The 15,580-nt window shown below is 37.4% G+C and overlaps 1 protein-coding gene across 1 annotated transcript in view; it reads left to right on the forward strand.

The window, feature by feature from the left end:
• The first annotated feature begins 1,302 nt into the window (after nucleotides 1–1,302).
• The window catches only part of LOC128238632 (uncharacterized), a 40,899-nt gene continuing 26,621 nt past the window's right edge, over nucleotides 1,303–15,580 (forward strand). Inside the window, exon 1 of the mRNA XM_052954746.1 lies at nucleotides 1,303–1,647. Within this exon, the coding sequence (XP_052810706.1) occupies nucleotides 1,566–1,647 (82 nt within the window). The 5' untranslated portion in view covers nucleotides 1,303–1,565. The remainder of the gene's footprint in view (nucleotides 1,648–15,580) is intronic.

Below are 15,580 nucleotides of genomic sequence, written 5' to 3' on the forward strand. Positions count from 1 at the left end.
GATATATGATCTGTATGAAACTGAAGGAAAAAGTAGTGTCTTTTCTAGTGACAATGATATTGACCTTAATTCAATGGGTCCCAATAGGGATTTTCCTGCTATATTGAAAAAGGCCCTTTAATAATTATTATCATCATTAAATAAACAAACTCATTTTTAAGATATGCCCAATATTGTGTTTTTTTTCAAATTAGAAGGGAGACAAATATGTTTTATGTCAACATTCTGTTTTTTATGGGTGGGGTGGTGGTGGTCATCTTAGTAACAGTGACCTTGACTTTCATTCAATGGAGTTCCAAATGCATTAACCATGTGTATATTGTTTTGTTTTGCTTTATTTGAAACCTTTCCACTAATAATATCTAAATTAAAATGTTCTTGTATTCATAGGTCATTGGACAATATTTTTCTATTCTTATTTGTGATGATTTGACTTGAATCAAAATAAAAAAGCAAACCCCACTAAAATCGCATATTAACAGTAAGCAAGTTATCTCCCATTGAGTTTTTTCAAGATATGCAACATTTTGAATTTTATAGAAGGCACCGCTTTTCTACTGTTTAAGCTTTTTACCATGACCTGAAAAGGTTCCATCAGAAAGTACAAAATATAGTGTTTAAATTTAAACCATTTAACACTTGACCGTCTAACAAGGTTTGTAAAAAAATACTTCTTCGAGTCGAAAACAACCTCCTGGATCAAAACACTGTGAGTACTAATAATCCTATTAAATCGCTGTTATAGAAAATTTTAGATTAAAAAAAGGTAAAATTTTAACATGTTCACTCAAAAATGCACATTTTTAGGAAAGTACAAAAATTCACAATTCCGAAAAAAGTGTAGGATCAAAGAAAAATAGGGTCAGTCGGGTAATTTGAAACAAACATTATTTTTTAAAGCCTTACATATTTATTTTTGTTTTCACTCTTAAGTACTTGAAAATGAAATACAATTGATTAAAAAAAGTTCAATTGATTGTTTATATTAATTCAACAAGTTTCATTAGATTCTATCACAATTTTATGCTTTGATTTAAAGACTTACAGTATATTCTTAATGTCTTGAACAAAAAAGTTTTGTTGTTGTTGTTGTTGTTGTTAAGAAAAGGGTTATAGCAATTATAGCTTGAATTACATTAACCTTTTCTTTTGCAATATATATATTGCAAAAGAAAAGGTTAATGTAATTCAAGCAACTCATAAGTTAGAATTGCCTGTATGAACTGCACTGTAATTCAAATATTTACGCGCGTAAACACTAAGCTCCGCCCTCTAAAGAATGTAAATAACACGTGATGTCAATCAAAGCGAAAAGCCAGTTGTATACTACGCGACATTTCGGACATGTCAAATTCATGAATGGTGCTGTGTGGTTAAACACTAATTACTGACGTTACACTGCCTCTTTTAATTACCGGTAAATGGATTAACAGGTGTGACATTTTGTGTTAAATGTGCAGAATGAATTGGATTTCAAGGTTTCGTGACGGTTTTGTTTCTGTACTGAAAATTAGATATATAAATTGGTCCGATCCCCAGAAGTGTAACTCTTCCAATGTGTAAACATGCCCCACTCATGGGGGAAGGACAGCGGAGTATTCCTCACCTTGATTGCCATTTTTGTTCACTTCTCTGCAGCTAATTCAGGTAAGATAAAATATTGTATTAACTATTATAATTTTGCGTTAAAATGATCAAATATTTAACATTTCTAAACATAATTTTACCAGTATAGATATTGGCCATGCACGTTGATGGAGACGGTATTTGTCGGCATGATCAAAGGGCTAGAGGGCAGGTGTCAAATTTGTTGTAAAGGCGATATTTGTTTACATTGCCATTACATTAAATGACTGACAAATTGATATGTTTTATAGTCATGCTATCAATTACAAGATAATTGTATATTGTACAACCTACAGCATTGTAAAGTGATGACATCCTTGTACATGTAATGAAATTAATTAGGCCTGCCTTGGGCTGGTCAGCTTGTATGGATATTGATGCATGTGTCCTATAACACATGATTTTGATCAGCATTTTTATGAAGGAAAACATATGGTATGATTTCTAGACTGTTACTATACTGTACTGGTAATTTCAAATTGCCAGAAAGACTAATTGACCATATTTTTTCAACCTAAACTGGCTTGAGCCGCTTGACCATGACTGAATTTGACGAAGCCCCAATTTCTCACAACTGAGTCCCTTAAAACAGCCCAATTGTCTGTGTTGGTATAATATGTGCAAGATTTACATGCTTATGATTTTTTGAACTTAATAAAAGAAATGATTTTGATGATAATCACTCTCGATTAAGTTTTATTTAGTAAACTGAAGATGACGTAAAGAATTTTGCTTCATAAAATAAGCTACTAAGCCACAAAAGACCTCAGAAATTTAATGGCCAGTGGGTTTGGTATCTTTCCTTGTAAGGAATGACCAGTTATAATGAATGTCACCTCCCATTATGCCTTTGATGGAAGATAATAGTTCATAATGACATGTATACTGTTAGTGTATTTGAAAAAAAGCAATCGCCTTAAAAATCTTAGACTGTCACAGACAATGTTACTGAACCCTAAACTATCATTTTACGGGTCTCGACTAATTATTACTTATTATTATCAATTATAGTTATTCCAAAGATAATATGCTTCAAAAGAAATTTCATTGTAATTTTAAAAAGAATCTGACTTTAATCATAAAAATGTAATGTCTACCTGCATTCATTATTTATAGTTTTTAATTTCCTTTTATGTTACATTGAGGCAGAGCTTTTTTGCCCGTAATGAAATTTCAATGGCAAAGGTGAACATAATGTTTTTTATAAGGGCAAGATGGTGGTCTCCTTTCTTTGATCATTGAACAGAATTTTACTGTCATAATATGATTTAATAAACACATTCATTCTTTATCAAAATGATCTAATTTAAGTTCATTGCTATTTCATATCCCCCTTCTTATGAATTCTTGATGTATTTGGCCTCTGATGGACTCCAGAAATGCAATGCAGTGGAAATATAAGTATCACTAATTTCTGGATCATTTAGTTTTAAACAGATTCATGCGTGTCATTAATTTGTAAATATTAAAAATGGAAATGAATTATTGATACAATTTTAAGATATTTGTATAACACATTTTCATATAATGAATTTCTGATGATTTGATGGTTAACTTCAGCCATCATGAGGGCTTTATAAATTATCCGTGCATTTTGCGCAGGCATTTTGCGCGTGTGAACTTAACATATTAGCAAACAAAATTCATGAAATAGCTTAATCATATGCTTGTCAACATTAGAATTTTCCATGGAGTAAAGACATCAGGATTAAGAGTTTTGACAACGGACAGGCTGGAAAGAATGCTCGGTCTGTATTGGTCACAGATCGCAGTGATCTCTCAAATATTTAGAACAATTATTCAACATAACTGTAAAGTCAAATTGAAATTTGGGTAATGTTGGTGGATTAAATTTTAGTTAAAAAAAATACATAATGGGACATGGTGTGACTTAAAGATAAAGTAACGATACTTATCAAGCCATGAATGTCCCTGTTTTGAAATGAGAACAGGTGTTCAGTTTGGAAAGAACGCTTTAAATCTCTTTTGAAAATAAAATACATCACTTAATGTATTTGTTCTTTCATGAGATAATTTCAATATCAGTTCTTATTGAATGTCTTGAGTGGTGTGATATAAAACATCCCATTAAATTTATGATCTGCAGAGTGTACTCCGAGTGTTAATATTTATTTTTGTTCCTTTATGAAATATTGGACCTGATTATTTCTGAGTGGTATTGCAAGTTCAGTTGGTAAAACAAACATAATTTTATACTGTAATGTAAAAAAATTATGTATCGCAAGTGACCTTTTAGTATCATGCTCATATATTGTCATAACAACATTATAACGTCGGGACTATTTAGACCCCCACCCCCTATTTCCATACCATATTCAAAGAAGTTTTTACCTACGTTTATTCCTCTATGATAATCAAAATTAAGTTTTTATATTGCACGAAACCACAAATTTTTAAATTACAGCACACTTTTAAATCTGTTAGTAAGTAAGGGCAATGACTGTTTATATAATTATCTGATATTTTTTATGTTTATTTGTATTGAAAAATTCCCCCAGTTTTTATTACCCGACTTACTTATAGACAGAGGTTTCATATAAACTTGTAAACATCCTGGAGATGGAGGATTTTGTTGTTGCACCAGAAAAATTGCAAAAACAGGCTGTATCCGAGTTTTCTCTCATAATTCATGGAAGACAGGGTTGAGAAATGCACTTTAATAGATAATTCAGTGCAAGCTGTTTGAGGGTTATGTTTTGTTTGCTTGGACAGGTTGTTAAGATGAGTATAAGTTTACAGGCTGGAGGGGCATTTGTGTGTAAAGCAATTTACCTGGACTCCATGGGGTTTTTCTCAACGAGAGCTGTCAACTGCAGGATAGGTTTTTTATTTAAAATGAGAAATTGAATTCTTCAAATACTAAAATTGCCTGGCTTTTTCATGGGAAAATTTGAATAAACAACATCATGTGATTGCATGCCAAGACTTCAAATAGATAACTTAATGTTTGTATTTTTGCTGAAGCTTCATGGGACAAATCAGAAAGAAATTCTGCCTTAAAAGGGAAACAGTTTTTACCAAGTAATTTACCAAGATTGTTAATGTACAAACTGAATCATATTATCATAAGAGTTTTGTTTAATTGACCGATTGTCTTGATATTTATATATTCTAAAACAACAAATGACAAAAAAACAAAACAACATCAACATTTATAGATGTGGTAGGTTGGGAAATTTGAATGTTTTTCACTGAACTTTGATACCCTGTACAATTTTGAATTATGTGCGTGCCTGTTAGCACTTAAGACATTTAATCTGGCATTGATTTCTTACATTACCACTGTTTATTATCAAAAAGTTGTCAAAACTGCAGCCAAAAGGCTCAGTTTGATTGCGAAACCTTGATAACTTATGCCAAGCCTGTCGAATTTCCCGATTTTGTCACTGTTGACGGGCATGACCCATTTGATCTTTAAACGATTTAATTTCAACCTTTCCTGGTGGTAAATCAATATTAACTGTGATATATCACACATCATGGAAGGAAAGTCAATGCCAGAGGAACTCTATCATTTATGATGACTTTCAAGTATGTAAAATCGAAAGGTCATTACTTAGATAAGAATGCTGCTTGTTCATTGTAATCCCGTGCTGGTATTGGAGAGGTATTTCTACCTTATAAGAATAACTTTCCAAAGTGCTAATGCTACTTTTGAATCAGATTGAAAATATGAATAACATAATGGTAAGTCCATCAAAGATCTTGAAGCAGGGACCTAATTTCTTATCCCTCCAGTTTTGAACAAATGTATGTCTCAGGTTTCTGTCATTTGTTCCACCCAAAATATGATACAGTTGATAGCAGATTCAGGCAATATACCAGTATGCTACATATGAATTAAGGTGGTTTTCACTTCGGAAGTTATAAAAATGTTATGCAGTTTTCTCATTGCAATTAAAAAAACATCACGGTATTGTGATAGCCTTGGTTTCGTTTGTTGTTTTTTAAAAAAAACGTTGCCATTATATGGCAATGTACCCATATTTAGCAAGGTTGATAACTCTCAGGCCTTTATAACAGTTGAGTCAATTGCTCTTGATTGATGGAGAAAAACACTGAAAAATGTTGGCGCTCCTTCCGTTGAGCTCTTGTTTAATTCTGCGGTTTTAGGGGACATTTTAATATGTTTGAAATAATACTTCGGTCATTCATCATATTTTATTCAAATATTACAAAAATATACTTTATATAGCTTGCACATTATTATCTTTCACATTTCCCTTCCCTTACCTCATTGATTTTGTAAGGAGATATGCAACATGCATCCCATAGATTACCATTGCATCATTATCAATTGAACGTTAAGGTATTTGTTAACGATATTCTCACCATTAAATTGTAGAAAACCTTTTGGTTTTTGCTGTATAAATATAACCTGGAGGTTTTCTTTAGTGAGAATTAAGATGGTAAACTGGTATCAAAGCAAACAGGAGTTTAATATTGCCGTTTCTGTACACATATAAATGCAAATGGATGGGAAATGAAAGTGTTTTTTTGTCTTTTTATTACTGTCGTACTAAAGAAGGTGTTTTTCAGAATTGATTTGCCTTCTTATCAAATATTTGATGATTTGAATGACAATTAAATATAATTATGTAATGCTTGTTCAGAACTTAAACTCTGAAATGTATTCAAATATGTTCAATTTCTTTAAATAAATGCACTTTGATGCAAATATGGCCAATTTTGAATGCAATCAACGTGTATCTAATTGTCCCTACTGGCGCTGTCTGGTCACTGTGTTCCTATTACACGTCATTGTCTTATATTTTGTAACTGTCCGACACAGTTGACAGACGGGGAAACTTAATACAAAAAGCAGTCGTTTTTTTCGCAACCATTTTTCTTGCCAGGATAAAAATGTTAATAGATGTAACCTTTTATGGTAATATAAGATTGTAGACCAAGATTAAAAGCAACAAATATTACAATCGGATTTGTTCACAGATAACAGGTTCTTTTAATCTTGTGCTATCTTAAAAATCTAAATCTTGCTTTTCATGATCATTTTTGCTTTTCAATGACATTAGGTGCGGGTAATCATATGATACAGTTGTTATTGGCTGTTTTGAATTGGAAATAAAATGTTACAGTTGTATTAATTTCAATAATGTTATTTTAAAGGCTGTAGTTAAGAAAAGTTTTACACAGGGGAGGTAACTTGCACCTTTTGACCAAGGGGTATTAACTCGATAAATATTTAAGTTGGGACAATATGCAGTGGTAATTCATGACTATCTAACACTTAGAGTAAAAAAAAAAAATACAGTGAATTTTATTGTCATTTTATCAGTAATCACAATTAACTTTAAGTTTTCTCTTGCTAGTTACTGCAAAATCAACCCCTTTGATGCTAGCTAGATTTTGTTTAATTTGACAAATTTGGACAAATTTTATCATGAATAGGATAGCAGTAACAGCAAATGAATAATTCCATTAAGGAAGGACTTTATCATTGGACTGTTATTAGTCAGAGGTCCTGCATTATGATGTGATAAAACCCGGTCCATTAGCAACTGGTGTCCCCTTACATCGGGAGTCTTTGAAGTGGAGCAAGATGGTGGGCTTAGGGTGTAATGACAGTTGGTGGTGATCATGTGATCCTGTCCCATGTGATCTGACCATGCGATCTGTCAGCATGTCACACACTGGCACAGGCTGGCAGTGGGCAGCTTGCAGGTTAGCAGGATAATAGATACTGGCGATTTTGGACAGCAAGCAGATTGAAGAGCTACAAAATGTCATTTTGCTTAATTACTCTTTTCAAAAAAACGCATATCATACAATTATTTTTAAATCTAGATGGGATAATGCCAGAACAATGGTGTCATTGTGTAGACTATAACAATTTGTAAGTGAAGATTCCCTGTATATATAACCTTGTAAGGTGAAATGCGTATGATGTTACCGTGACCGGGCTGCTGGCTGGCGTGACCATGCCTCTGTCAGTCATGACAGCTGATGACTTACACCAACTTCTCCATTGTTTCATTGTTGTTTGTGTCATATGCAAGGTTGCTCTTTGCAATGATTTATTTGCAGTGTATTGTTACTATGTAGAATGTATTGTTTGATAAGATGTATACTAGTCTCTTAGAATTGTTTTCGGCTGTATTCGTAAAGCTGCAATCATAGTGAAGGACTTAACTTAATGAAAAACTGCTTTTTCCCTATTGAATTCAATGAAAAGTTATAATATTTTCACACCAAAGCATGACATGAAGCAAAAAAAGTCCAAATAATAAAGGCATTTGAATAAATTTAATGATAGAACCCGGTATTTAAGAAAATTGTTGTAAAAAAAATCGAAAAAAAAAATTACCAAGTTGAAATGACACTTTATGGACATGGTCCTTCAGGCCCTGGTGTAGTATTTTACAGGTTTTACTGACGATCTTTTTCTTTACTCTGATTGATGACAGTGATCTAAAACTGGATGATTTAAATCATTTGTTGAATATTTCCAGCCAGCGTCAGTTGTTGTGTTGCTCTAGATGCAGGTGGCCTTGGATTTGTAAAGCAAACACAAATCCTTGGTATAATTCAATAATAATTGCTTTGTCTCAAATCCAAAATATTGACTTTGTCATTAGTGGCATGTGCCTATGTTTGTATTTTGGGCTTCAAGAGCCTGTTCAGTGGATAGTTAAATGGAAAGTCCAGTTGATTCAGAGACTCCTTGACAGAGACTCAGGGGTGAAAACTGCTGCCTGTTTATAATATGACCCATTCAATGGACTTGGTCAATTGTTGATAGAGGGAAATACAAACATAAAATGAATCAACAGAGAGAGATAATTTTGTGAACATGTTTAAAGTGTTTCACAACAAATCCAACAATGAGATTCATATGTTTTATCCTTCAATAATGTTATCCAATGTGTGAGACAGTAAAATACTGTACAGATCGAGAACTGCTTTTTGCTTTAATTCTCTTGGCAGAGTGAACCAATTCCTAGCATCCGCTCGATATTCTCTCTAAAGGCCAAATGGTGATAGTTCCCCATATAAGGAATGTGATGTGTGAGGTCTGTGGTCTCTGTGGTCAGATTGTTGACACAACTGAATGTTATATCATAATTATCTGGTTATATCAAATGTAAACATGTGGACAGCCATTAATGTTTGATACAAGCTCTTTGACATTATTTTGCTCAAGTATGACAAATATTTTGTAAGAAATATAGTAATAATATACAGATAAAGGCCAAAGATCACTTAAAGATTTCATCCCAATAAAATATTAAATAAAATTAATGCTCATAAAATTACCCATTCCATCTTTCAAATGCTTTAATTAGGCAAAAACTAAGGCTAGCATTGCTATCGACCATTCAGAACATGGAAGCATATGGATGATTAAAACAATGAGGTGCAAGATTTTTTTATAAATTTTAGATAATACAGTTATTTAGTTAAATCACCTGCACCATCCAATAAATCCCCTCTCAGCATCTCTGCCGCTCCCTTGATGGAGTTGAATCCCCTCTCAGCATCCCTGCTGCTCCCTTGATGGAGTTGTATCCCCTCTCAGCCATTCCTGCCGCTCCCTTGATGGACCCTCTCAGCAACCCTGCCACTCCCTTGATGGAGTAATGTATCCGCTCTCAGCATCCCTGCTGCTCCCTTGATGGAGTTGAATTTGCTCTCAGCCATCCCTGCCACTCCCTTGATGGAATTAAATCCTCTATCAATATCCCTGCTCCTTCCTTGGTGGAGTTGAACAAATCTCCTGAGACTGAACAATCCATTCCCCTCCCGTGATGGAGTTGAATCCCTGTTAGCCATTCTTGCCCCTCCTGTGATAGAGTTGAATCTCCTTAGACTTAATAATCTTATCCATTCTCCTCCTGTGATGGAGATGAATCCCTCTTAGCCGTCCCTGCCCCTCCCTTGAAGGAGTTGAATCCCTCTCAGCCATCCTTGCCCCTCCCATGATGGAGTTTATTCCTTCTCAGCAATCCCTGCCCCTCCCGTGATGGAGTTGAATCCCTCTCAGCCATCCCTGCTCCTCCCTTGATGGGGTTAAATCCCCCTCAGTCTGCCATGTCTCTCCCTTGATGGAGTTCAATTCCCCCTCAGCCACCCCTGCCCCTCTCTTGATGGAGTTGAATCCTTCTCAGCCATTGCTGCCCCTCCCTTGATGGTGTTGAATCCCCCCTCAGTCTCCCATGTCTCTCCCTTGATGGAGTTCAATCCCTGCTCTACAATCCCTGCCACTCCCTTGATGGAGTTGAATTCCCCTTGCCATCTCTGTACCTCCCTTGATTGTGTTGAATCCCCCCTCAGCATCCCTGCAGCTCCCTTGATGGAGTTGTATCCCCTTTCAGCATCCCTGCCGCTCCCTTGATGGAGTTGAATCCCCCTCACCCATCGATTCCCCTCTTTTAATGAAGTTGAATCCCATGCTCTGCCATCCCTGCCCATCCTTTGATGGTGTTGAATCCCCCTCAGCATCCCATTTTCCTTTCTTGATGGAGTTGAACCCCCCTCAGCCGCCTATGTCCCTCTTCTGATGGAGTTGAATGCCCACTCTACCATCCCTGCCCCTCCCTTGGTGGAGTTGAATCCCCACTCGACCATCCCTGCCCCTCCCTTGATGGAGTTGAATCACCACTCTACCATCCCTGCCCCTCCCTTGATGGAGTTGAATCCCCGCTCTACCATCCCTGCCCCTCCCTTGATGGAGTTGAATCCCCGCTCTACCGTCCCTGCCCCTTCCTTGATGGTGTTGATTCCCCGCTCTACCATCCCTGCCCCTTCCTTGATGGAGTTGAATCCCCGCTCTACCATCCCAGCTCCTCCCTTGATGGAGTTGAATCCCCGCTCTACCATTCCTGCCCCTCCCTTGATGGAGTTGAATCCCTGCTCTACCATCCCTGCCCTTCCCTTGATGGAGTTGAATCCCCGCTCCACCATTACTGCCCCTCCCTTGATGGAGTTGAACCCCCACTCTACCATTCCTGCCCCTCCCTTGGTGGAGTTCAATCCCCACTCTACCATCCCTGCCCTTTCCTTGACGGAGCTGAATCCACTGTTAGCACTTTTTGCCCCTCCCTTGATGGAGTTGAATCCCCCTTTACCATCCCTGCCCCTCCCTTGTGGAGTTGAATCCCCACGTTACCATCCCTGTCCTTCCCTTGATGGAGCTGAATCCGCTCTCAGCATTCCTGCCTCTTTCTTGGTGTAGTTGAATCCCCTGTTAGCCTTGCTTGCCCCTCCCTTGATGGAGTTGAATCCCTGCTCTACTATCCCTGCCCCTTCCTGGATGGAGTTGAATCCCTGCTCTTCCATCCCTGCCTCTCCGTTGATGGGGTTGAATCCCCCTCAAGCATCCCTGCCCTTCCCTTGATGGTATTCAATCCCCTCTCAGCCATCCCTGCCCCTCCCTTGATGGTGTTGAATCCCCCCTCAGTCTCCGATGTCCTTCCCTTGATAGAGTTTAATTCCTGCTCTACCATCCATGCCCATTCTTTGTTGGAGTTGAATCCCAACTAGGCCATCCCTGCCCCTCCGTTGGTGGAGTTGAATCCCCACTCTACCATCCCTGCCCCTCCCTTGGTGGTGTTGAATTCCTGCTTTACCATCCCTGCCCCTCCCTTGATGGTGTTGAATCCTGCTCTACCATCCCTGCCCCTCCGTTGGTGGAGTTGAATCCCCACTCTACCATCCCTGCCCCTCCCTTGGTGGTGTTGAATTCCTGCTTTACCATCCCTGCCCCTCCCTTGGTGGTGTTGAATTCCTGCTCTACCATCCCTGCTCCTCCCTTGTTGGAGTTGAATTACTGCTCTACCATCCCTGCTCCTCCCTTGATGGAGTTGAATCACTGCTCTCTCATCCCTGCCTCTCCCTTGATGGAGTTGAATTCCCGCTTTACCATCCCAGCCCCTCCCTTGATGGTGTTGAATCCCCGCTCTACCATTCCAGCCCCTCCCTTGATGGAGTTAAACCCCCTTCCGCCTCCCATGTCCCTCTTCTGATGGAGTTGAATCCCATGCACTCTTCCATCCCTGCCCCTCCCTTGTTGGGAGTTGAATCCCCACAAGACCATCCCTGCGCCTCCCTTGGTGGAGTTGAATCCCCACTCTACCATCCCTCCACCTTCCTTGATGGAGTTGAATGCCCGCTCTTAATTCCATCACAGCCCCTCCCTTGATGGAGTTGAACCCCCTCTCAGCATCACAGCCCCTAGCTCCCTTGATGGTGTTGAATCTCTGCTCTACCATCCGTGCCCCTGCCTTGATGGAGTTGAATCCCCCTTGGCCAACACCGCCCCTCCAATCATTATCTTTGGCATATACAATTGAACATCCACATTTTTTTTTAATCTGCTTTATAAAAATAAGAAGTGTTTCAGGTTAGAATGTTTTAAAAATGAACAGTAATATAATTATGTTAGACCAGTTAGGTCTCTATTGAATATCATATTTACAGAAATAATTTAATTCAATTTATTAATGGCCCTAAATTTAACAGCGGAATAATTTGATCACATGCCTCTGTACTTCAAGCAGAAACTGTTACGTTTTGATTTCATATACATGTTGTTATGATTTTTTTGGTTATGCCAAATTCCAAAAGGCGGGCTGTAGGTGAAACATTAGTTGTTAATACAATAGGACAAAAATGTATGTGTGCTTCAGGAGATAGTTCATATAAAAATGTTTTTGATTGACAGTTTGTAGCTGTTATAGTGACAGCTATATAATACTTAATGTTATTTTGTTGACTAGATCGTATTGTCGCTTTACCTATGTACTGCAATAATTAATTATCAGTAATTCATTAATTTTTTTTTTTTTTTTTTTTTTTTTTTTTTTTTTTTTTTTTTTTTGCTACCATACAATTATCCTAAATTATGACATAAAATAAGAATCAAGTCCCAGTTTTATTTAGACTTCTTTTAATACGCGAGGCATGGGTAAACATGGGCATTCCCCTCAGTCTCTTATGAGATTACAGAAGACTCATATTTCCAGGGTGGTCTGTAAGAAGAGCCGAGGGTTTCCAGGTGGCTGCTCCATTAATCACACCTCCTGCCTGCATGACTATAATTATTCCCTCTAGCTCTTGACATGTTTTTTTGGTTGTTGTGAAATCATTGGCCTACGTTTTCATGCTTTATTTGCAGAACAGGTTGGGTTTGGTTTGTGACAAGTGTGTATCTCTTCCATAGCATTGTTTAGGCTCATTCTAATAGATTTTGATAGCCTTATTTGCTGTCCCCTACCATCTTGATGTGACTGTGTACAAGTTCTTCTCTAGGGTCACTGTGGCTTGTATTCACACTGTGTTCGTGAAGGAAGCATTTATGTTTAGTATTTAGGACTTGACCTGCGGGGTTTTGTTTGGCAGTTTTGAGTGACGGCCATTAGTTAATTAGAATGAAATAAACTTCTTTTGCCAAACCAGATGACTTTTGGGTAATCTGTGACTGTTGACACCAATACAGCTGGCTTGTATGTCTCTGTGACCCTCTGAGAATCTTTGAAACAATATACCAATGGTTAATTGCTCGTAACCTGTTATAGGCAAAAAGTCTGTTCTGTGAGACACATATTGTATATTGTGTCAGCACTTTTGTCATTGTGTCAATCCTGATACTATCTGAAACACATTGTCATGATATAAGAAAAGGCTGAGTGGTTAAAGACAAGTTCTTACTCATATACAATGTAATGATTTGATCCTTGATAATTATTGTAACCTAACAACACCCCCTCCCCCACCCCCATCAAACAGTAAAGGCTGTGTTTGTTTTTAACAATGAATGTTCATGTGTTCGTCTGCACTGAGTTGGTGGTCTGTGATGTTATTAAAAGAAGATGCTGACCAGGCTATGCCTGAATGTTTGTTTGTTATTTGAGTTTATAAGGGTCTGCCCGTGCCCATTGGCTGCATTATGGCTTGACCCCGCCGTGACGCCATCACGACTTAAATTGTGTTTTAATGCCATAACTTAAGTGACAGGAGATAGGAGTGACGGCAATAATCGCAGTCAAATCCAGACATTGGAAGGCTTGAAGAAACAGAGTGAGATACAAGAGATCTGGGTGTGATACCCTAGCTCTTTACGAAGAAACCTCATGGTTCTTTAATATTGTGCTCGCCGTAAAGCACCGATACACGGGATACAACTTTCCTGGGTTGAACCAGTACTGAGTACACCACATTTCCAAGCACTACCCTTTAAATGCCGAGCACCAGGCAAGGGAGCTACTTGTACCAACTTTTATCGTCTTTCGGTATGACGAGGCCCAGGGATCGAACTCCCGTCCACCTGCTCCGTAGGCAGATGCCTTAATCACTAGGCCACAGAGACGGTATGCCTGCAGTGATGTTTCCATCAACTAAAATATGGGCTTTAAGAACGGAAGAGGAGACTACTTGTCTGATGAATAGAGTTTTGAGAACTGTCACTACGCATATTATATGAAACCATTTATGAACATTACAAGTCAATGTTCAAGGCCATATGCAGCTACACATCTTTTGATTTTATTGACAATGACTGAACTCTGAACTGTCCATTTTGTATACAATAGAAAGAAATATTTAGCATTGAGCCTTATTTGCAAGTACATTTTTATGATGTAATTTGAGAAAACCGTAAGTTATTTGAACCTAAAGTAATGAAAAAAGGTGACATGAACAGTGGGATTCAAAAAAGCTGGTATGGATTACCGACATTAAGTAAACATTGCGATTTTTTTCCATTTCAAGGTTTCAACGCTTTCAAACCAGTTATTAAGGGTGAAATGGGAAGATATTTGAACATCTTACAATTATCGCTCATTGAATATTGTTGAATAGCATGGGGGGAAAAATAATGGAAAAGTGGTACTAATATCTTGTCATTTTGAAACACATCTTGGCGACACAGTTCTTTAACCATAAATGCTCGTACAGAATGCAAACTTTGTATAATGATGTTAATAGAAATTATACAAGTCTTTTATATGTCTTGTAACGTTCCTATAATTTATTTTGGCATTTAGGGCCAATTAAGTCACACAGCAGGAATGACCAATTTCCGCCCATCTTGGTCTTTAAGAGGTTTTTAGGAGTCTGAAAAAGCTAATAAGCTAGTGCATGTGTGCCCTGGCATTTTGGTCAGTTTAAGCTTTTTGCTGCTTCATGATTTTGCCAACCCTTTGGCAATAATTGTATGCTACTAAGGATGGAGGTAGACAATTCTGGCACCTGTTGTGTATGAGCTAGAGTGGTTGCTGGCTGCACAGTCTTGTCAAGCAGTTTAATAACACTGTATGTCAACCTCGGCAACAGTGCTTCCAGGTAACCAATAGACAACTATATAAATTACCATTGGATCACTGACAAACCATCGAGATGATTCAACATCTAAAACAAGCAACCACAGTGCTTGGTGATTTCAAACCTGTTAAACAGCTGCTGATTTCGGCTTCCACCAACTGTGGACATTTTAAGGAGCAGTCAGCTGCCCATCTTCATTGGTCAGATAATTTTCATATTGACTCATTGTGTCTTGTCACCTTACCAATCACCTAGTAAATTATATCAACTACCATATTTTTTTTTAAATTATGGTGTTCTAATTGACGATGGTTGTTTTGGTTGGAGCTTTATTGAACAGCCCTGGTAGAGATAGTGGAAAATATAGTCAAAAATTTCATCAGACCATGATAACTGGATGGGTAAGATTAGTTAGATTCAATATACTTTTTTTACAACAACAAAAATAAAAATAATAATCCCCTGGCCTTATGGTATGTAAGTCAAGCACCTGATTGATAGATTTTTTTTCTAGTTTAGAAGTCAAATATTTAAATTCAAATTTTATTTGACATTGACAAATGATATTTCAATGTATATTGCCCATACTAGGAATTTGAGTCATCCTTAAAACCATTGAGGATCTTAGCGCCCCATTTGAGTTTCTGCTTAATTT

The sequence above is a fragment of the Mya arenaria genome, chromosome 6, assembly GCF_026914265.1.
Source record: "Mya arenaria isolate MELC-2E11 chromosome 6, ASM2691426v1".
Classification (NCBI taxonomy): Eukaryota; Metazoa; Mollusca; class Bivalvia; order Myida; family Myidae; genus Mya; species Mya arenaria.